Below are 21,784 nucleotides of genomic sequence, written 5' to 3'. Positions count from 1 at the left end.
CAGCTCCCCTGCTGGGAACTAGTCCATGCAGGATTTAACTGCCACTCAGCAGCTGATATCCTGCTAAGTTTTCCTGTGTGTGGCAGTTCACTTCCTGCTCGATTTGGCCATGCACACATGTTCCCTTGCTGGGGACAAAGGGCAGTGCAGGGTTGTTTGAAAGTCCCTATTGCTTTGTGCTGCATTTTGAAGCCCCAACAGTCAGGGCTTCAAAGTGCAGCATCACCTGACATCAAATGACTGACAAGTGAGGGGAAAAATAAGGATCTGGCCACTAACCAGGAAAAGTTCCCTATCCCTCTTCCAAGAGACCATGTTGGAAAATATACTTGAAAAAGGAAACATCTTTTCCAGCTGAAACATACAGAAAGTTTACAAATGCTGAACTCTCCAGTTACAGTATTATTATTTTAGTAAAACAGCCAGTCTACAAAGCTTTTTTAAAAAAAAATAATACATTTTTTAAAGAGCTGCCAGTTTAAAAGCATAAACATGATGTTCAAAGTCATGATCCTTTTATATCCCAGTACTATGGTTAACATGCTAAAACCTGGAGAACTCCAACAAGATTTAGAACAGTCCCATTAGAATTCAATCTTTCTTATCAAAATCTTCCAGTAGATATAGACCTCTTGAACTTGTGAGCATTTGTTTTCTCTGGAACCAACCCAAGCTAAAATAAAAATGCATGTGATCTCTCAGAAGCTTTTATGGAAGACTATGTAGTCCTTACCATAATTATTTATTTGCATGTTGCCAAGTTGATTGGCCAGCTGTGCAGAAGAAGGGGGTGGACTGTTTGGATAGGAGGACGGGGATGGATGGCTGTACGGGGGGAAGGAAGGTGCAGAAGGTGGAAACCTGAAGAGAAAAAGAAGTGTTACCAAAAAAACAACACCAAACAGCTGACAATGTAATATCCACTCCACAAACAACTCCTAGAATTCAAAGTCTAAACAACGTGGTTTGTAAACCTATGGAAGAAAACCCAGGCAAGCTTCAGGATCACAGGATACTCCTCCTTTCCCTCTACTGTACTTCTCCAGAGCAGCCACAAGGAGTTCAGAAATGTTTACTTCACTCCTTCACTATCCAGTTTTGTGTTTTCCAGACCAGACAAAATGCATAATTAATTATGGTATATTTTCATTTGTAATTATTATTATTGTTAAATCACCTTACACACACACACACACATTTGAATTTGTTCAGAGATAGAAAACAACACCAACTCAAAAATGATTAATATGCAGAGAAACCTAAGCACTAGGGCTTGCATTAATAACCTGTGATTTTGATAAAATGTAGCATTACTAATTCTTGCCCGGCACATTCAGATGGTAGGGTAGAAGAAACAAAGAGAACTGAAATAGGACTAAACCTCGTCTTATGGATCATGGACCTTCTGCTTTGATCTTTTAAAATCAGGCATGGAGGTCAAAGGCTATTCTCTGCCCATAGAATACACTCCATATTGTAACTGCACTAAACATATGGATCAAATTAGGCTCTGGACTCTAATCTAAATAACTGCTTGATCCAGGAAGAAAGAGTCGGGCTTTCCCCCTTGATTAATCTGATTTATACAGACGTTTCTTAATAAGCATTCCAGTGAACAGCACTTAAAGGTAGTGCTTTATTTGTTTGAAAGGAAGCACTAAGTTCTATCCATAGAGCATGTCACCTACACAAATGTTTAAGGAATGAGAGGACTCTACAGGATGCGCAGTAATGAAGTTAGGATCTGAGTGCAAAGGACTGTGGCCTCATCAACAGCACAAACCAAACTGGCAATAGACCTTAGTGCTCCAGGAATGGGATGCTTTTGCTACACACTCACATATCTGGGAGTAAATCTAATGGAACTCAGTGGCACTTCTGAGTAGAAATGTACAATAGTTATTATTTATAATTTATTTTCTCCAAGGAGCTCAAGGAGACATACATAGTTCTTTCCCGCCCCCCATCTCATTTAATCCCCACAACAACCCTGTGAGGCAGACGAAACAAAATAAAAAAAATCCTTCCAGTAGCACCTTAGAGACCAACTAAGTTTGTTCTGGGTATGAGCTTTCATGTGCATGCACACTTCTTCAGATACCATGCATGCACACGAAAGCTCATACCAATAACAAACTTAGTTGGTCTCTAAGGTGCTACTGGAAGGAATTTTTTATTTTGTTTCGACTATGGCAGACCAACACGGCTACCTACCTGTAACTAGAACCTGTGAGGTAGGTTAGGCTGAAAGGCAGTGACTGGCCCAGGGTCACCCAGTGAGCTTCATGGCTGAGTGTGGATTTGAATCCTGGTACCCCAGATCCTAATCCTAGTCTGACACTAACCACTACACCAAACTGGCTTTGGCTTGCCATGTGCCCCTTCAGCATATATCTGGGAATGTAGGCTATGGTTATAGTCTAGCCTTGTCAAGGCATCCTTCTTCTGTGTTTCATGTGAAGAGGGAGAGCAATGATGCACATGATAGCTCCACTGCCACATCACCGATAACCATTATCATCCATCTGTTGGAGGAACAGCTTCTGCAATGGGAGCCTTTTCTGCTCATGTACATTCCACATGCAATGGCAAAACCTACATGTTACAGGGAACCTATGTGAATAGGAAATACTCCCCAATGCAGAAGTTATCCCTACAACTCATGGAAAGCAATCAGAATGAAGATGAAAGCTGCTTAGTGGATTAGCGCTATTAGCGGCTTAGCGGATCAGCTGATAAGCGGTTTAGCGGCTTAGTGGATCAGCTGATAAGCGGCTTAGCGGCTTAGCGGATCAGCTGTTAAGCGGCTTAGCGGATCAGCTGATAAGCGGCTTAGCGGCTTAGGATCAGCTGATAAGCGGCTTAGCGGCTTGGGGAAAAGGGGGGGAGGGGAAAAAACCCGCAGGAACTCCCAAAACATTTTCGTCTTGCGAAGCAAGCCCATAGGAAATTCATTTTGCAAAGCACCTCCAAAGCGGAAAACCCTTTCGTCTAGCGGGTTTTCCGTCTTGCGAGGCATTCATCTTGCGGGGCACCACTGTATTTGATGGGAAGAAATAATTGAGATAAGTGCTAGCCACTACCTGAGTTCTGCTAATGGAGCCAGAATATTATTTTACTCATTTTTAGTATGGATTAGTGCTATGACAAAAAAGCTGTGGACAAGTTTAAAACTGCTTTCAATGGTATGTGTAGTAGATATTTGAGCAGATAAACAGAAATTCTAAGCATAAACACATTTATTGTTTTGTTTTTTTAAAAATAAAAATCACCTCTGTGATTGTTGTGCTGTAGCGCTGGGCCCATTCTGGATATTGGTTTGGTTAAACTGGTGAGCACTAGATGGTGAACCAATGGGAGCAGCAGACCCGAAAGGCACATTAGGTTTCAACATAGCTAAAGTAAAACACAGGCATGAACATAGTGGATAACAATAGAAAATCACTGCATAAATGAGGTACACATTACCAACAGCTAAAGCAAAATAAGTATGGAATTTATTTATGGACATCATAAAAAGGAAGTCTAAATGCTCAGGAAGTTATATTATGCTCTAGTATTTACTGTAAATTCTAGATGGCAGATCACTCACAGAATATGCACAGTCTACATAATACCAAGACCAAGCATCTTTCTTTGCTCATGGTCTTCCCATTGTAATACCTGATTCAACCAGGAGCTTTTCTTTTCACTAATAGTGCAAAATAAATATAAACAAGTACAGTGGTACCTTGCTTGTTGAATGGCTTTGCTCCCAAACAAATCAGCTCCCGAACGCTGCAAACCTGAAAGTGAGCGTTCCAGTTTGTGAACGTTTTTTGGAAGCTGAACGTCTGATGCGGCTTCTGCAGCTTCCGATTGAGTGCAGGAAGCTCCTGCGGCCAATCGGAAGCTGCGTCTTGGTTTTTGAATGGTTCCAGGAGTCAAACAGGCTCCTGGAACAGATTAAGTTCGACAACCAAGGTACCACTGAACAGTAATGTAACATGCACTAGTATAGTGGAGACATCAACCGCTATATGGCCAATGCCTTGATGTTACTTTACCTGATTGAGATGCAGAAGAAGATGAGTTTACGTCACCATAGTGTCCATACATATGTGAAGAAGCAGGTTGCCCCAAACCAGCAGAGAATCCCCCCATTCCTGGCTGGGGCTGAGAATATGGAGGTGTTGCAACATATCCTTGCTGATTCATTTTAGCAGCGATTTATTTCTGATGGAAAACCTGTCATAGAAATTAGAAGAAGTAATAAAATCAGCAATACTTCACTGATACATAGTGCAGGTAAAGCACAGAATGAGCTTTATGACCCAAAAGCAATCTTACAAGGCAAGAGGACAGCTTCCTACTTATTAGCTCTCTTGCATAATGACTACCAGATTATTTATTTGATCTGGACAAAACGCACAGACGTTCTCTTGTAGCAAAGGCACTGATGCAAACACTTTTTTTTAAAAAAAATCTGCTAGAATAGGTGGATAACATTAATCACAGACTGAACCACTGTTACTTGTTGTGAAAACAACCAGGTTTTGCCCTCAGTGGTTATCTGGTAGGATGGCCAAATTTCCTGATTTGTGGCACAATGTAGGAAAAAAGTAGGTATGTCTACGGATGATTCCAAACATATTTTGACAACCCATACGGTTTTGACACGATAATATTATCTTTAGCACCTGAAAATATCATACAGATGACTTTCCAGACAGATCCAACCATTGGGTAGAAAGGGCCATTGCCTTTCCAGCTCCATGGAAAATGCAAACAGGAAATCAGATACCAGTAGGCAGTGGCGGACAATGCCCATTGGGGCTGAAAGGGCAGAAGACAAGAGAGACTAAGAGATGGTGGAGCCAAAACCAAGGACAGGTGGAGACTCCTCATGACTGGTTGTATGTAAGAAGACAGGTTGGTGGGGCATTGCCCCATCCACACTAATGGGCCACCCTCTACTCACAGTAGGAACACCAAGCTTCCCCTGTTTTGCACTTTTGGGTCTTTCCATTGCACATTCTGAACCCAAAGCTATCCTTGTCACCTGTATTATACCAGGGAACAACAGAATTCACAATCTAGTGATTGACCTTGCCAGGAGCACTTTATGAAGTGGATCCAGCCCTGCTTACATTTTGTTGGAATTTGCAACACATGTGCATGGGCACACACTGCAGTGCTCACTGATTTTTCTAAATATTTGCTCTAAAGTGAGGCCAGTTTCCATAGTCACTGAGCACACAGAAGCCCCTGATATTCCTCACTCAGGTCATTTTTCCTGCCTATGGACCTTCATTTGCACACTGCTGCAAAATCTGTCTTTTCAAACAGTTGCCACCACAAGATTCAAAAGGCATGATCCCATCCATGGCAGTTGCTTCACACAACTAAGTGGTCATCGGTAGGTAACCAACACACACACACACACACAGAGAGAGAGAGAGAGAGAGAGAGAGAGAGAGAGAGAGAGTCCAAGAGCCACACACCAACAGCCATGAGACCTGGCCCATAACTGGGCACCGTGGCAGCCAATACTTATTATGTATTCTGAGTATACCACAATCTAGTCTCCAACTTCCAGTCAAAACACAAAAAACTCAACCATATCAGGAGTTATATAGTCCTGCAAGTGTAATCCAGACATGTTTTTCCAGTTGTGTAACTCAGGCAGTAACTCAGGCCAGTGTGGTGCAGTGGTTAAGAGTGGTAGACTCGTAATCTGGGGAACCGGGTTCGCGTCTCCGCTCCTCCACATGCAGCTGCTGGGTGACCTTGGGCTAGTCACACTTCTTTGAAGTCTCTCAGCCCCACTCACCTCACAGAGTGTTTGTTGTGGGGGAGGAAGGGAAAGGAGAATGTTAGCCGCTTTGAGACTCCTTCGTGTAGTGATAAAGCGGGATATCAAATCCGAACTCTTCTTCCACTTCTTCTTGAGGCTTGCAATGGTTTGCCCCTTTACTCTTTATTTATTGCATTTATTTCCCACCTTTTCTCCCACGAGCCTAAAGCGGTGTACACACACTTCCCATCTCCATTTTATCTTTTCAACAACCCTGTGAGGTAGGCTAGGCTGAGACTGTGTGACTGGCCCAAATTCACCAAGTGAGTTTCATGTCTGAGTGAGGATTTGAACCCTGGTCTCCCAAGTCCTAGTCCAGCACTCTAACCACTACTCACACTGGCTCTCAGTTAAGCCCCACTGAGCATGACAAGGCTTACTTTTGACCGCGTACACGATACCTTTAAAGCACATTAGAAGCACATTTGCTCCTTCAAAAGATTCTGGGCACTGAAGTTCATCCCTCACAGAGCTACAGTTCCTGGCAACCCTTAACAAACAATGCTAACAAACAATTATTTGAGGGAAAGAAGGTGCTTTAAAGGTATGGTGTGTATACAGCATATTGAGTAAATGCAGATGGGGTCATGCTGGGTGACTCAGTAAACATGACAGAGTACATTACAATGGTGGTTACAGTGACGGAAGGCAGTAAAGATGACAAATGTGACCTAATGGTTCAAGCCTATGCAAGTTTACTCAGAAGCAAGTCCCACAGATTTCAATGAGGCTAACTCCCAAAAAAGCATGTACAGAAGAACTGCAGCCAAAGAAATCACCTGCCCAATAACATCTCCTACTTAACATTTTAGCTCTTCAGAGCGAAACTAGAAGTACAGAGGGGAAATTCCAAATAAAAAAGTACCGTATTTTTCGCTCTATAACACGCACCCGACCATAACACGCACGTAGTTTTTAGAGGAGGAAAATCCGTAGGCATGCCACCTGTAGGCATTTCCTCCATAACACGCACAGACATTTCCCCTTACTTTCTAGGAGGAAAAAAGTGAGTGTTATGGTGCAAAAAATATGGTAAGTATGATGACGTGGCATTAGAAAAAACTGTACCAGGGTTGCAATTATCACTTTCAGTCCCTATAACTACAGCCATTATCTACTTCCAACGTAGCCAAGATAAAAATTAAGGTAGCAAAGATCACGCAGGCCTAGCTACCATATTCAATTGCCATTTGGCAGGATTGAGTGTCTCTCTGTGTGTGAAATCAACATGGGTGTATTCCGGGTGCACACGGCTTGTAATAATTCAATGTGCTGAAAGAGTATATCAACTTTTTTGGAAGAAATATTACCTATATTATATATATGCAGAAACACCACTAGAAAAAAGTGTTAGGGTGAAAACGCATTAAAAAATGATTTATATCTGCTCTGCTTTTAAAAAAACTAACTCTTCTATGGATAGTATGTGTATATATGCTTATGCTGCTAACTTTCAGGTGTGCATAAGGAAAGGTATCAACAAATCTTTACCAAATTCAATGGAGATATCTCACTGAATATTAATATAGGACGCACAGCGAGAGTGTTAATTTATCAATGTTATCATTCTGGATTATGGATGGTCTGCAATGTACAGTACTTCCCCCCCCCCCCTTGTTGAAATATTTGTTTTGTTTTATCTATACTGAATGTTTCTATTAACTGAACAAATTCCAGTTTAAAAAATTCCCAAGCCTCTCAAGTTTCATGCATATATAAAATTGCAAATCCTTTCTTGGAATCTTTTTAATCTACAAGATTAAGAAAACGAAATAGGAAAGAAAGCACATAGGCACATCAGGTTTCTCCCAGTGCCAAGGTGTTTTCCCTCCTTCTGGTTAGACTGAAACGTGGCAGTCTAAAGCCCGGTCACTTCAGCAAGTTTAGTTAGCAGCCAGCATGAAAGCACCTACACTACATTTTCATTGTCAGTATAAAGAATGAAGTTCAGGGCAATTGTTGTAGGACTAGGTAATGCTCTTAGCTTTGATAGTATCTAAAGGAAACAACTTCCTGCACAGTTCAGTAGGAGGGAAAGACAGTGTGCCACGTCAGACTTCCTATGCACAACTAAATAGACTCTTAGAAATACAAACATAGTACTGCTGACTTAGTGGCCTATATCCACTTCCAAACACATTACAGATAACATAGGTGGTTTAATAAACCACACCCTTTCCCCCAAAACAAATACGATACAAAGTACAAGTAAAACCCTATTTTGCAAAGTACATCAGATTTCAGTATAATTAACCCATTCCTCATAATCACAAAGGGCACACAAAACAGTACTAAAACCATGTATTTGGTTTTGGCCACTTGAGATAGGAAGCTGCCTTATGTGGAGTGGGCCATTGGCTTAGTAATGTCTACACTGACTGGCAGTGGCTCTCCAAGGGTTTCAGACGGGGGACATTCCCTACCCTAACTGGAGGTAGCAGTGATTGAACTTGGGACCTTCTGTATGCAAAGCAGATGCTCCACCATCGAGTTACTGCCCTTCCCCAAAGAGACAGAAGTTCCCTATTCCAAGGTGTCCAAAAACATGTGTCACAAACTCTTTCTACACCTATATAATTTGCTGAGCCAACCGAAAGTACTCTTTGCCATTTCATCTACCTCCAGGATATGTCTAAAGTTATTAGGGATTCTAGTACTACCAGTGCGGTCGAATGATTGGACTCAGGTAGACTTCCCAAAGTCATGCTGAAAGAGGTGATTGACTGCAAACCATAGAAGGAACTAGTCATGCTTAGGCCAGGTTTAGCTATCACAGCTAAATCACCTTGTGATCTGGCCCATACCTGGAGCTTGGATACTTCCATCTTCCTCTCCTTGTGCACCCCAGTTCCCTCGCCTACTCCTCATTTTCTTCCACATCCAAATCAAGCAAAATATGATTACTGCCAAAAACAGAGGTTCACAAAACTGTTTTAGAAGCCCAGTTCAAGCCATGGTTTTGTGGCAATTCTGGTATTGTGGTAAACTATAGCTTGCAGTAACTACTTTGGCTGATTTGGACATCACAGCAAACTATAAGTACTGCCAACCAGGAAGTAAAGGATAGAGTGGGGCTTTGTGAGTCCAAGGCATGGCCCAGGTGACAGATCTTTGGTTTAGCAGTGACGTCTGACCCATGTCATGATTTTCCACAAAAACACTAGGAAGAGCCTTCATTCATAAGCATATCACACATGTCGTATAGGCTGGAATGGTGAGCAAGGAGGAAGGAAGATCTAAAAATCAACAAAAATTATTAAATCAGGTTAAATCAATAAACCACTCGGCCAGGAAGCTCACTGGGTGACCTTGGGCCAGTCACCATCTCTTAGTCTAGCCTACCTCACAGGGTTGTTGTGAGGATGAAATGGAAAGGAGGAGAACCACGTGCACCACCTTGAGACCCTTGAAAAATTAAGGTGGCAAATAAACGTAATAAGGAATAATAATAAATAATAAATGCTACAACTGTTTGGGATAGCTCCGTAGGTAGAGCATGAGACTCTTTATCTCAGGGTTGTGAGTTCAAGTCCCATGTTGAGCAAAAGATTCTTGCATTGCCTGGGGTTGGACTAGATGACCCTTGTGGTCCCTTCCAACTCTATGAGTCTCCTTTTCTTCTTATGCCAGAAGAATTAATCCAAAGGCTATACTAGAAGTAAATCAGAAGGAGATTGTTGGGGACAGTGGCAGTTTCTGAAATTAACACCAGTTTCCCATGATGAACAGGTGAGATGTTTTGTGGTTGTGTTGTATTCTACAATGATTGGTGCATGGTGAAGGTGAAGCAGTTGTGCAATCTCTTTCCAGTGCCCCCAGTATTTAAGATGCATACCAAAAGACTACACAACCCATCAAAAAGAGTGTCAGTGGGCAACCCAAGATTATAAAAAGGAAGGGAAGAAGCATGCAACTTTTATGGTGATTAGGCTGATTTGCCCAACCCTGATGTGCATGGCAAGAACAGTCTCCCAATATGCCAAGGTGCCAACATCACACTTTTGACTCCTCACACACAGAAAATCCTGTGCCCACCTAAACAGCCCAGATGCATTCTGTCAAAATTTCAATGCCTATACAATCTAGAAAAACCACAGAAGCTTTGCAAAATTAGGTGCTAGTTAGACAGGTGATGGTGTGTGTATTTTTTAAGCACCTTACCATTGTACTAATGGAGGCAACTTTCTAAAAAAAAAAAGTTAAACAAATTTAAAACTGTCTGTAAGGATACAGCAAATCCCTAAACCAAAACCTTCCCGAATCTCAAAGAAGAGCTGAACACTCCTGCCATCAACTTATGCCAGTCCCTAGAAGGCTGGAGGTGCCTCCTTGGTGCTGCTCAGATCCTGGCGACCACCCCCCGCTTCTGCACCCAACTTGCTGTGGGAGAAGGATAAACTCTCCCCAGTCCCCTCTCGTGCTGGGACACCCCTCTCCTCCTCCCCATAGAACTCCCCCTATGCCAAATCTACAAAATTCGTGGCTCATCCTGGGATCCTTCCAGCCGTTGTGCTCAGTGGCGTAGCGTGGGGGGGTGCAGGGGGGGCGGCCGCACCGGGCGCAACATCTGGGAGTTCGGGTTAGGGGGCGCAAATCCACGGGTTAGGGGGCGCAAATTACTTGCCTTGCCCCGGGTGCTGACAACCCACGCTACGCCACTGGTTGTGCTGCTCCTTCTTTTGGGATGCTCCCCTCCCTCCTGCTCCCTGGAGGCCAGGAGCTCCACTCACTGAGCAAAACATCCAGGATGCGCCCCCCATCGCAGGACGCTCGCCTCTCCCCCCTCCCCACCTGGGCACAGGTGGCCCCCTCACCTGGCCAGTCTCCCGCGCTCCCGTCCGCCCTTCTAGCCGCGCGGAAGCTCCGCGGGTCGCGCCGTTCCAAGCGGGTCCAGCAGGCGCTTGTCAGAGGGAGGGAGAGCGTGGCAGCCGGCTCCAGGCTCCCGCCTCTCCCGCTCGCTCGCTCTCCCCGCCCGGGAGCGCTCAGTGAACTGCCACGTCTAACAGTGCTCGCGGGAGCGCGCGGCGAGGCCCCAGCTGGCCCGGAGGAGAGCGCGCGCCGCCGCCGACAAGCGTCAGAGAAGCAGCGCATCATTGGCGAAAGTGGGAGAAGAGTCGAGCATGCGCGGTGCCTCTGGCGAAGCCTTTTGCCCTGGCGCGCTCTTCCAGTCGTTGCTCCCAAAGAGGAAGGAAGAATTGATGAACGGGGGGAAGGCAGAACTGCTAAAGGAGAGGATCGGGGTTCTTAAGGAAGCGGGGACGGAATGGAAGAATCGCATAAGCTTCATTCATCATCATCAAACCTTTTACTGGCATCACATACAAACATCCATAACATAACAGTACAGAGTTACTGTTTCCCCCGTGGCACAAAACATTTACCAAAAAAAAGGAGAGGCAGAGCAGACCATTGTCACAGTAAGCTTTATTAGAAAGCTTTCCTTGAGGGACAATACATGCCTGAAGGGTAGCACAGCAGCAGCTATTATTATTGAAACAAAATTTAAAAAATCCTTCCAGTAGCACCTTAGAGACCAACTAAGCTTGTTCTGGGTATGAGCTTTCATGTGCATGCACACTTCTTCAGATACCATGCATGCACACGAAAGCTCATACCAATTACAAACTTAGTTGGTCTCTAAGGTGCTACTGGAAGGAATTTTTTTTATTTTGTTTCAACTACGGCAGACTAACACGGCTACCCACATGCAACTATTATTATTATTATTATTATTATTATTATTATTATTATTATTATTCCCCACCCATGTGGCTGGCTTCTCAAAGATTACTGTTGTCACCAATGTCTGCTGTTGTGACTTTTAACAGTGCTTGTTTTGCATGCATTTGTCACTCCACCTATAGAGAAAGTTTGCAGCGTTCAGGACGTTTTAGTTCAGAGAAGAGGTGGCACGACAGAAGTTTATAAAATTATGCATGGAGAAAGTGGATAGGGATCACTCTCTAATGCTAGTACTTGTGGGCATCCAATGAAGGTGAATTCTTGGAGGATTCAGAACACAGAAAGAGGAAGTACTTTTTTAACATAGCTTGAACTATGAAACTTGTTCCCACAGGAGGCAGTGATGTCCACCAAATGGATGGCTTCAAAAGAGGGTTGGACAAATTCATGGAGGAGAGAGCTATGGATGGCCGCTTGCCATGATGGCTATGCTCTGGCAGCCATAGTTGGAGGAAGCCATACTCCTGAATACCAGTTGCTGGGACCCACAGGAGGGAGAGTACTTTCCCCTCAAATCCTGCTTGTTAGCCTCTCAGCATGGGGCTGATGGGAGTTGTAGTTCAAAACATCTGGAGGGCAGCAGACACATGAAGGCTGGGCTATCTTGTCATGCATCCCCTTTCCTGCACTGGCTAAATAAATAAATAAATATGCAGTTGCTGATTCCTCATCTCTGGAAATACTGTTAACCAGGTGTGTCTGCATCCTGAAGTAAAACATACAGGTTCTTTGATAGGCGAGAAAGAGAGCTAAAGGGAAAGTAGACAACCCATAGTTATTTTATTTAACAAACTTTGCATACTACTTGATTGTAAATAGAACCTATAAACTGTTTTTTAAAAAGCAAACACTTTGTCCGGACTTACCTCAGCCTTAGTTGAGCCATTTTTGAGATGGAGGATTTACACTGATGTCTCTCTGGCTGAGCCAGAATGGGGAACTTCAGCTCAGGTGGAGATCTGCCTATATCCCCTTCATTCTGTCTGATATCATGTTTGGATTTCTCTCTCTAATCGTAGCAGTATAAATTATCACCATCCTCACCACCCCATTATTTGCACGCTGCTTGTCCACAGACAACATATCGTCAAAGCAGCAAACAATTAGAACACACAAAATCAACAATTACAGGAGTAATTTCATAACAACAGCAATACAGTATATAACAAATGTAACAGCGAGCAATGCCCACCCCACAACTTTTCAGTACTATAAATATAGCAACATTACGCCTCCAGGCAGTAGCAAAACAATTGAGTTTAAAGATTTTGTCCTTGATGTTTCTGTTACTGCTGCTTTGCTTGCTACAAATTAGCCAAGAATCAAGTCAGTCTGATCAAATACTGTATCTAGGCCTCAGCTTCCACAAAGTATCACTACCCCTTTCACTTTGCCATTCAGGCAGCTGCTGAAGTCATGCTGTAACTCCCAGTCCCTCTCCTACTGAATATTCTTATGGGGAACCTTTCACCTTCCAGATGTTGTTGAACTATGGCTCCCATCTGCCCTAGTAAGCCTGGCCAAGCCTGATGGAAGTTGTAGTTCATCAACATCTGGAAGGCCAAAGGTTCCCACACCCATTATAAGGTTTCCAAACGCAAGGAGTGGGCAGCTGGAAACAATTTTCCCATCGTGGTATATATTTGATGATATAAATTTATAATCACAGTAATTAAGTTATTTAACAAAAATGTTGAAGATCCTTGAAGGTTAAGCTGAACGCTTGCTTTGCAAAACCATTACAAAATTATGCCATGTAAACAGTGATGTAATAGGCACCAATTTCCAACAGGTTCATAGTCTGCTTTGGAAAGCTTTCTATCTGTACAGACAGAATGTTTTAAATTCTCTTCTGGCTATTCCGGATTACATATTTTACTCTTTTCTTCTTTTGTAGCTAAGCACAACTGTCAAGCTGATATGCTAGTTTACAGGAGATAACATAAAAGAAAAGTGACACGGTCTGCTGATAATACCACATCTGTTAAGGTTTTATCCTACAGTTATTCCCAATTGACAACACAGAAGAGGAATGCAAGCTATTTAAGTAATTGCTCTAAGGATTAAAGGTGTGTTCCACAGGTGTTCCACATGTGAAGCTGAATTAGGGGAGTTGTTTCATGTTGTGGGGGGAAGGGGGAGAGATTTTAGTGAGGGAAGGAAAGATGCGTACCGAGGTTCCGAGGCCTGTTCTTTGATATAAGTAGTTCATTTTAAGAGCATTTTTGTGGTTATGTTTTATACTCCACAATATCCACAGATTTAGGAGGTAAAGTCACATGTGATTTGAAATGCAGGTGTCAGGGGTTCAGGAGCAGAGGCGAGGGCAAGGGAGGAAACAGAGAGCGAGGGGGAGGAGGCAGAAGAAAAGATGAGTGATGACGACGACCCGAGATCTCCGAGTCTTTCCAGTGAATCAGAAGATTCACAGAAAGGAGCACCAGTGGCCAGAGCAAGGGGGGAGCCTAGGGGGACACCCCAGGAAGAAGGGTCCAGAGGGGGCTCAGAGGGGAGCAGTTGGAAATCGGGACCAGCGTCACCAACAGAGAGCAGGGGAGAAGAAGGGCGCCAGGTATCAAGCGCTGGCAGCTCGCAACAGGAGGGAGGGCACGAGTCAGGAGTGGCCACACCTCCATCGGAGAGTGAAGAAACGGTCAGGAGGAAAGTGGAAGGTTGGGCGCGCGCACCAAGTTCAAATGCACAGGAAGGTGGCGCAGTAAGCAGCCCGGAAAGGGAGCCAGGTCCTAAAGCCCGGCGCAAGGAGACAGGAGGGTCCGGGGGGTCCGCGTCAGAAGAGTCCCGGAAGGAAGAGACCACGGGGGGCAGAGGGACCCAGAGAAGAACGGTCAGGCGGAAAAGGTGGAGTAAAGCTAGGTTAGTAAGCTGGTGCACAGGGGGCGGAGACTCAGACGGAGCTTCGCCGGTCTAACCCTTAAGACGTAGAGTTGCGCGCAGCAGCTTGAGAATGGAAACTGTAACTCAATAAAGACTTTTATAAAGTGACCGCTGGCTAGCGTGATCCTCTGTGAGCTAGGATCTGGAAGCAGCTCTGACAGCAGGTATGTGGGCAAGACTGCCCCTTAATGCTGCAACTGAGCTAAATTTCAGAAGAACCAGTTTAAAACAGACACACACACACACACACACAGAGAGAGAGAGAGAGAGAGAGAGAGAGAGAGAGAGAATCATAGAACTGTAGAGTTGGAAGAGACCACGAGGGTCATCTAGTCCAACCCCCTGTAATGCAGGAATCTTTTGCCCAACATGGGACTCAAACCCAGGCCCCTGAGATTAAGAGCGTCCAGCTCCACCAACTGAGCTATCCCAGGTCAGGGTAAAGAGGCATTGTTGTTCTTTAGTCATTTAGTCGTGTCCGACTCTTTGTGACCCCATGGACCAGAGCACGCCAGGCACTCCTGTCTTCCACTGCCTCCCGCAGTTTAGTCAAACTCATGTTGGTCGCTTCAAGATCACTGTCCAACCATCTCGTCCTCTGTCGTCCCCTTCTCCTTGTGCCCTCCATCTTTCCCAACATCAGGGTCTTTTCCAGGGAGTCTTCTCTTCTCATGAGGTGGCCAAAGTATTGGAGCCTCAGCTTTAGGATCTGTCCTTCCAGTGAGCATTCAGGGCTCATTTCCTTAAGAATGGAAAGAGGCCTATCTTCAACCTATTATTATTTACATTTATTACTTGCCTTCCACCAGCTGGTCCCAGGGTGGCTTATAACCATTTCAAATTAAGAATTAAAAACAGTTAAAACAGATTACAATCACAAAAATAGGGGAAGTCCTCAAAACACACATCTCAGGTTTCAAAGGCCAGGGTAAAGAAGTGAGTCTTCAACATTTGCTAAAAGCGGTATAATTTAAAAGCTAGATGGGGAGGGAATTCCACAACTCATGACAAAAAACTATACAATGAAGGTGTCAGATGCACTTCCATGGTGGTGGGGAATGAACAGTGGCAGAACCACCTTTTTACAGTGTGCCACCAAATGCCCATAAAGTGCATGTGAGAGACAAATATGTGACACTAGGCAGAGAAAAAGCTGGCAAGAAGCAGACACAAGACCTTCTGCCACTTATGACTCCCCCCCCCAACCCCCAACCCCCCGACTTCTCTCAGCCCAGGGCCAAAGCTACCAAGCAGCACTCTGGAAGGGACAGCAGATTTGGCTTGGGGGGCTTTACCTGCTTCTCTATCTCCTGTTTGCTTGCTCACAGTGGTGATGCATCCTCCTTCACATGGCAGCCACACACACACACACACACACACACACACACACACTGTGTTTGTGTGTGCATTGACCTCTGCTTTTGCACAATCAGAAACTGTCACCAGACTAGAATGGGACTCCAGGACAAGGAGTGGCAGCCTCTGGGGTCTTTGCATGCCAGGTAGGAATGGATCAGCTGCAGTTTCCAAGCAGCCTTTCTGTTCTCCACTGTGAGGGGCAGCACCGTTTTGTTATAGCTCCCACCCCTCCTGCTCTGACTAGTTAGCCAAGGAGTGTGTGCCTTGAGAGAGTCACAAAAGAGGCCAATTCTTATTTAATATATCAACAAGAAATCCAATCATGCAATGAGTTAACCAGCTTTCTGGTGTCTCATTCAGCACAGATCTCTGCTCAGATCTCATAAGCCTAAATTGCAGGCCAAGACTGCAGCCAAAATTAATTGCAGATACTTGCCTCAAACTTCAGTTTCTCAGAGCACATGACAAGATTCGGAAAACAAACTCAAGTGTGTGGATAAAGGGCCTGAATCATAATCAAAACAAAAAGCATCACACATTATAAATTTTAAAGAGATTTTGTGATGTGTGTGTTTTTAAAAGCAATTTAGTTTATCTTTGAAGAGTCAGTTTATGACTTTAAACTCTAGAAAGTTGAAACAGTCATTGAAACAGTCCCTCACAGGTCTCTGGATGGATGATTACGACACATAGAATCATAGAGTTGGAAGAGACCCAGAGGATTATCTAACCAAGAGTAGGGATCTTCAGACTTGGGGTTCAAATATGGACCTCCAACCTCCTTTGTTTGGCCCTGTGGGTTCTCCCAGTGGCCTTGCTGCATGTCCTCAGGTGCTTCCACCTGGCTGGAATGTGTCCTTGAACTGTGAAAAGGTAATGCCTCTTGTTTGGGTGCATAAAAATCTCTAGACTTGTGCATGGCTGGCTGCTGGAATATAACACTGTGTACAAAGGTAAGATCTACATCCATTAGTCTCCCCACTTTTTGCTTCTGGCCCTTCCCACAACTAGCATGTACCTCCTGGAAAGTTGCTCATTGGGGAATGAGGCCTTCAGACTGAAAAAAGTTTCCCATCCTGGTATAAGAGGTAAAAAGCACCAGAATTTTGTTTCTTGAGAATCTTAAACTGTGTTTCTTAACTGGTAGAAGAGCCTCTTTTCTACCGCACAAGTCACTGAAATACTGTATTTCCTCAGTAATTTGTTTAACATACATTTTGATCTCTGTTTTAGCTTTTACAGTAAGACAGCTGTTGATGCTTTTGCAATGAAGCATTTTCCGATTTATGTACAGTAACGCATAAATCCCAAAGGAATCCGGCAAAGAATGTGGAAAGAGATAAAGATAGCATTAAAAGCAAGATATACCAATAAATAAAAAATTTAGATAGTCGTATATGGTAACTGGAATTATGGATGCTCAATAAGAAGTAATTCGTAGAGATAATAAGGCTATGAGAACTACTTTTTAAACCCCTCTTGTGGGACTCACATTCTTAGAATGAATATTTCGCTGCAAGTTGTGTACTTATGTGACAAATGGCCTCACATTTTGATGAAGTGCATGGGTGTGATACACCAGTCTTCATGCTGAATCTCAGAAATCCCTCTGTTGGGGTCACTAGGCATGGCTTTAGTAATTTGGAAAAGAAATGGGAGAGTGCTGTTTCGCCTGGAATTGCCATCTTTTACAACTCACTTTTTATACTAACCAGACAATGGTTTGGATCCAGAATGAATTAATTGCTTAGTTCCCTTTTGAAATAAATGAGATTTTAGTCATAACTAATTTTACCCATTGATTTTAATCAGAATTAAAATCAATTAACTTAGTCTGGATGAAAGGCAATGTCATCACTAGTCTATTCTAGAATTGTCTGTGTTGCCCTCTTATTCCCCCAGTCCCAAGATATAGTTTGTAGCTGCCACCCTCCCCACCAAAAAATATGCAATTGTAGGCACAAGCCTGTCCAATGTAAAACGGTGAATTTGTGTTGATGCTTTAAAGTGCTTCTGTGCATTTAATTAGAAGTTTCCTTTCTGGAAGGCATAGCGTTCTCTTTTTCTTATTGCCTCCTCCAGCACAGCTAGCATTACTAATGAGTAACTGCTGAATTTCCCCTTAAGGTTCCCATTTTCTTGTTCCTCACAGTGTAAAACTACTGGTTTCATTTCACTTTGCCTTTTTTTTCTTATCTTTATAGTAAAACAGCACAATTTCACATTGATTCTATTTTACATTAGCTACTAAGTATTAACGCATTATGTGTTAATACCCAGTAGTGGTGCCCACCCTGTGGAATGCCCTCCCATCAGATGTCAAGCATATGAGTGATTATATAACCTTTAGGAGACATCTGAAGGCAGCCCTGTATAGGGAAGCTTTTTAAGGTTTAATGTTTGACTATGTTTTAATATATTGTGTCAGCTGCCCAGAGTGGCTGGGGAAACCCAGTCAGATGGGTGGGGTACAAATAATAAATTATTATTATTACCAAGACTGTAAAATTTCCTTGCTTTGCCTTATTTTTATAGTAAAATAGTACTTTCCCACAAAAAATATAAAAGAAAAAGTGAAAAGAAATCAGCAATTAACACACACTTCTCCTGGCAGGAATTGGTTAATAACAGGACAATTAAGGAACAATTTATCAGTAGTAAGGAGCAGTTTATCAGAAAAGCAATGCTTAAGCAGCCATATAGGGCCCCAGTGCACAAGGAAACCCAGAAGCAGCCAAAGCACTCCTTCTCTCACAAATATAAGGCCTATTTAGACATTGTCATACCCTCCAACATTCCTCAGGATTTTTCTCACTCTCCCCAACTAAACCTCTTTGACCCATCATTGTTTTGTCGCATCCCCCCTCCCCCGACCACCCGAGCATTTCCTATCAGGAGGAGGGTGAGTGCCACAAATGAGACACAGCACACATACTCTACACTGTCCAGAGAAAACCCCTTAACCCTGATTTTAATTTATTTTATTATTTAGTAGATTTACGAAAAAAGAAAACACACACACCAATTAATACATTTTAGAAAGGGGCAAGATTAGACACAGACGCACAAAGCATTTTTAAAAAAATCAAGACTCCTTGTACTCCAATCTCCCTTTCTTCCTACTCGCATCAGCAACTCGTTTTGCTAAAGGACCACTTTGATAAGAGCTGCCATTAACCCTAGTACAGTGGTACCTCGAGTTACAAACGCCTCAGGTTACAAACGCTTCAGGTTACAAACTCTGCTAACCTGGAAGAGTTACCTCAAGTTGAGAACTTTGCCCCAGGATGAGAATGGAAATCGTGTGCTGGCAGTGCAGCGGCAGCAAGAGGCCCCATTAGCGAAAGCACGTCTCTAGTTAAGAACAGTTTCAGGTTAAGAACGGACGTCCGGAACGAATTAAGTTTGTAACTAGAGATACCACTGTACATGGTCAGATAGTCATCCATCAAATTCTGTTCCTGTAAATGCCATTTCACTACATCCCTTTGTAGGCCCAGTTTCTGTTACAGTCCTAGATATCCCCTGAGTCTGATACACTTACACAAAGCATAGGTGTTTAAATTTTACAATTGACTTCAAGACTTGAGAATTTTAAAATAATGCATGTGAGATATTTTTTCTGGCTGGGCTCTGTGGATTTGTGTTGGTCACCATGGCTTATCATTCAGTGCATGAGCCTGACTGAGGCGACACGTCCCCTGTCTGTGCTCGTCTTGCCCTTAGATCCCTCCAAACACCGTTGTTATTAGCATAACACCTTTGTGTGTGGGATTTCCTGCCCCTCCCTTCCACTGTGCGATCCTCCTCCCAATTGGTTCATCACCACCTCTTCTGAAACCCTGATGTCACATGCCAAGTAAACCCAATATTTAAGACCTGCCTGTTTGGAGTGCATTCATCACGGAGCAAAATGCATTTGGTACCCTTCTTTGGTAGGAGAAAAGCCATTATGGCAGCCTTAGATGTTTTCTGGTTAGAAATCCTGTAAAGTCTTTAATGCAGAGAGAAGGCCACATGTGCGAAAACCTTTGGAAGACCAGGGTGCTGCTTAATCATTGTAATAATCCCGTGAATGTGAATAGCATTGTTGCTACTCCATTCTCAGTGGGACATTTCAATAAAGTGTATATAAGAGAAGAGGGTGGTGGGGGTGAACCCATCTCTTCCCAATATATATACACACTTTGTTTGGATTAGGAGAATACAAAACGTGCTGCGATTGTAACTTAACAAGCCTGGTAACATTTACAAAAGTAAACTCTCTGTCTGGGGGAGATTTACAAGTCCTCGTCTCTGCTGTTTTGATTTAGTTGTCATGGGCAAATGCTCTTGGGTTTAAATATAGCCTTTTCTGCCTCATGGTCAAATAGTCCCTTTCGTTTGTGCTTCCTTGACATCATTTTGCTTTGCCATGAAGGTGGGCTGAGCAGAGCCAACTGACGAAAGAGTGGGCTGTTCCCTTGATCCGGGAAAACTCCCTCGCTCTCAGTCAATGACTATGCTACAGAGTGCAGTGTGCAGGCAGTGTCAGCAGGAGCGAGCTTGCGCCTCTTTCTCTCTCTCCCTTTCTAACACCAAACGGGAAGGCAAGCTTCAAGTTCAGTGAACATCCACAGCATCTAGGATTTCTCTCTCTTCCCCCCCACCTCAAATTACGTCTGCAAATGAATACTGCCTAACCTCCCCAAGGAAAAAAAATGGGTACTGGGGATTATATCTGCATCACCATGACTGGAGGAGCACCCTGGGGCTTTAGACTTCAAGGTGGCAAGGAAGAAAAGCAGCCTTTGCAGATTGCCAAGGTAGGATGGTGAGAATGTCTTTATCAATGTTTTGTGAAAAGGAAAGTATCTGCAGGATGTTTTGTTTCCTTGGGAGAGGGGTTAGTATGTCTAGTTGAGAAATCCTGATGAAGGTTATATTCCGGCTCCAGATTTAGGTTTGGGTTAATGGAATTCTCAAGTGTATTCTTAAGTAGTTGAGTTTAATTTTAAAAAGCTTACATTTCTGAAAGTTTCTTATGTCGATCAAAGTACAAAGGTTTCCTCCTGCCTTGCAGAAAAATACTCAAGTCCTATGAGATGCTGATGGCTTTTAGCTCCTGTTGAACTTGCTAAGTGGTGTTGAAAGAACTCTGTACAGTTAGGACTCTGGGACTTCAACTAGCAAGCCCTCCTTTGATGAGAGATTTGTGACACTTTCCTTCTAGTCTTCTTGGCAAAGGAACGAATGCATGGCTGCGAAAGAGAAAATGTGCTTACCGTTTTGAGGAATCTTGGAAAGCATGTTGATGAAACTGTTGCTTAATATTTATCAGCCTCACACCAGCCTGAATTGCTTTTATGAGGTGCTGCTTATGTCCTGATGTATATTTAATAATTTGCAGGAGATTTGTGATCTGCATTATGGATCATGTGAGAAGTTACTCTGAAATCTTCTGCATTTTCAGGAGCTTTGTATGGGGGGGGTGGGGGGGAATCATGTTTTAAAACTCTTTAAAAAAAAGAATCTGAGAATTACTTAGGATGCCATTTTATTGTGTTTGGGGAGCAACTTGTGTTTACCATTAAATACGACACTTCTATGTACATAATGCTTGAGAGAGTAAGTTTTAGATTTAATTTTGGATTACTTACTATGAATCAGAACATCTTAACTTGAAGAAATAGGTAGGCTGAGGCAGCCCTATCCTATGCATATTTACTTAGAAGGAAATGACAATGCTATCTAAACTAATTTTGGAGCAAGTTGAGTGAATTCAGTGAGACAACTATATTGCATGACTTCACTTAGGATCAAGCATTATTTAATTCAGTCAAATTTACTTCTGAGTAAACATGCATAAGATTATGTTTCAATAAGAAAGGAAAAGAGAATGAGGAACTTCCATTGTCTTCTAGTTCTTCTAAACAGGTAACTAAGAATATGATGCCTGTTTAAAATGGATGC

At 43.2% G+C, this 21,784-nt stretch overlaps 2 protein-coding genes across 3 annotated transcripts in view; one reads left to right on the top strand and one right to left on the bottom strand.

Annotated features, from left to right (window-relative positions):
• The window catches only part of SEC24D (SEC24 homolog D, COPII coat complex component), a 61,544-nt gene extending 50,705 nt beyond the window's left edge, over window positions 1–10,839 (bottom strand). The window contains exons 1-4 of the mRNA XM_081208063.1: window positions 10,651–10,839; window positions 4,047–4,227; window positions 3,273–3,396; window positions 734–861 (exon numbers count right to left, since the gene is read on the bottom strand). Coding sequence (XP_081064189.1) covers window positions 734–861; window positions 3,273–3,396; window positions 4,047–4,197 — 403 coding nt within the window. The 5' untranslated portion in view covers window positions 4,198–4,227; window positions 10,651–10,839. The remainder of the gene's footprint in view (window positions 1–733; window positions 862–3,272; window positions 3,397–4,046; window positions 4,228–10,650) is intronic.
• A 9,510-nt stretch (window positions 10,840–20,349) lies between these two features.
• SYNPO2 (synaptopodin 2) overlaps window positions 20,350–21,784 on the top strand; it is a 102,584-nt gene continuing 101,149 nt past the window's right edge. The window contains exon 1 of one of the 2 annotated variants that reach the window (XM_081208049.1): window positions 20,350–20,637. In XM_081208049.1, coding sequence (XP_081064175.1) covers window positions 20,533–20,637 — 105 coding nt within the window. In that variant the 5' untranslated portion in view covers window positions 20,350–20,532. The remainder of the gene's footprint in view (window positions 20,638–21,784) is intronic. The other variant, XR_014011576.1, reaches the window with a different exon arrangement.

Source organism: Podarcis bocagei, assembly GCF_964188305.1.
Source record: "Podarcis bocagei genome assembly, chromosome: 9".
NCBI classification, from domain to species: Eukaryota; Metazoa; Chordata; class Lepidosauria; order Squamata; family Lacertidae; genus Podarcis; species Podarcis bocagei.
The sequence above is the reverse complement of the archived record's forward strand: the minus strand, read 5'-3'. Positions and strand labels throughout refer to the sequence as shown.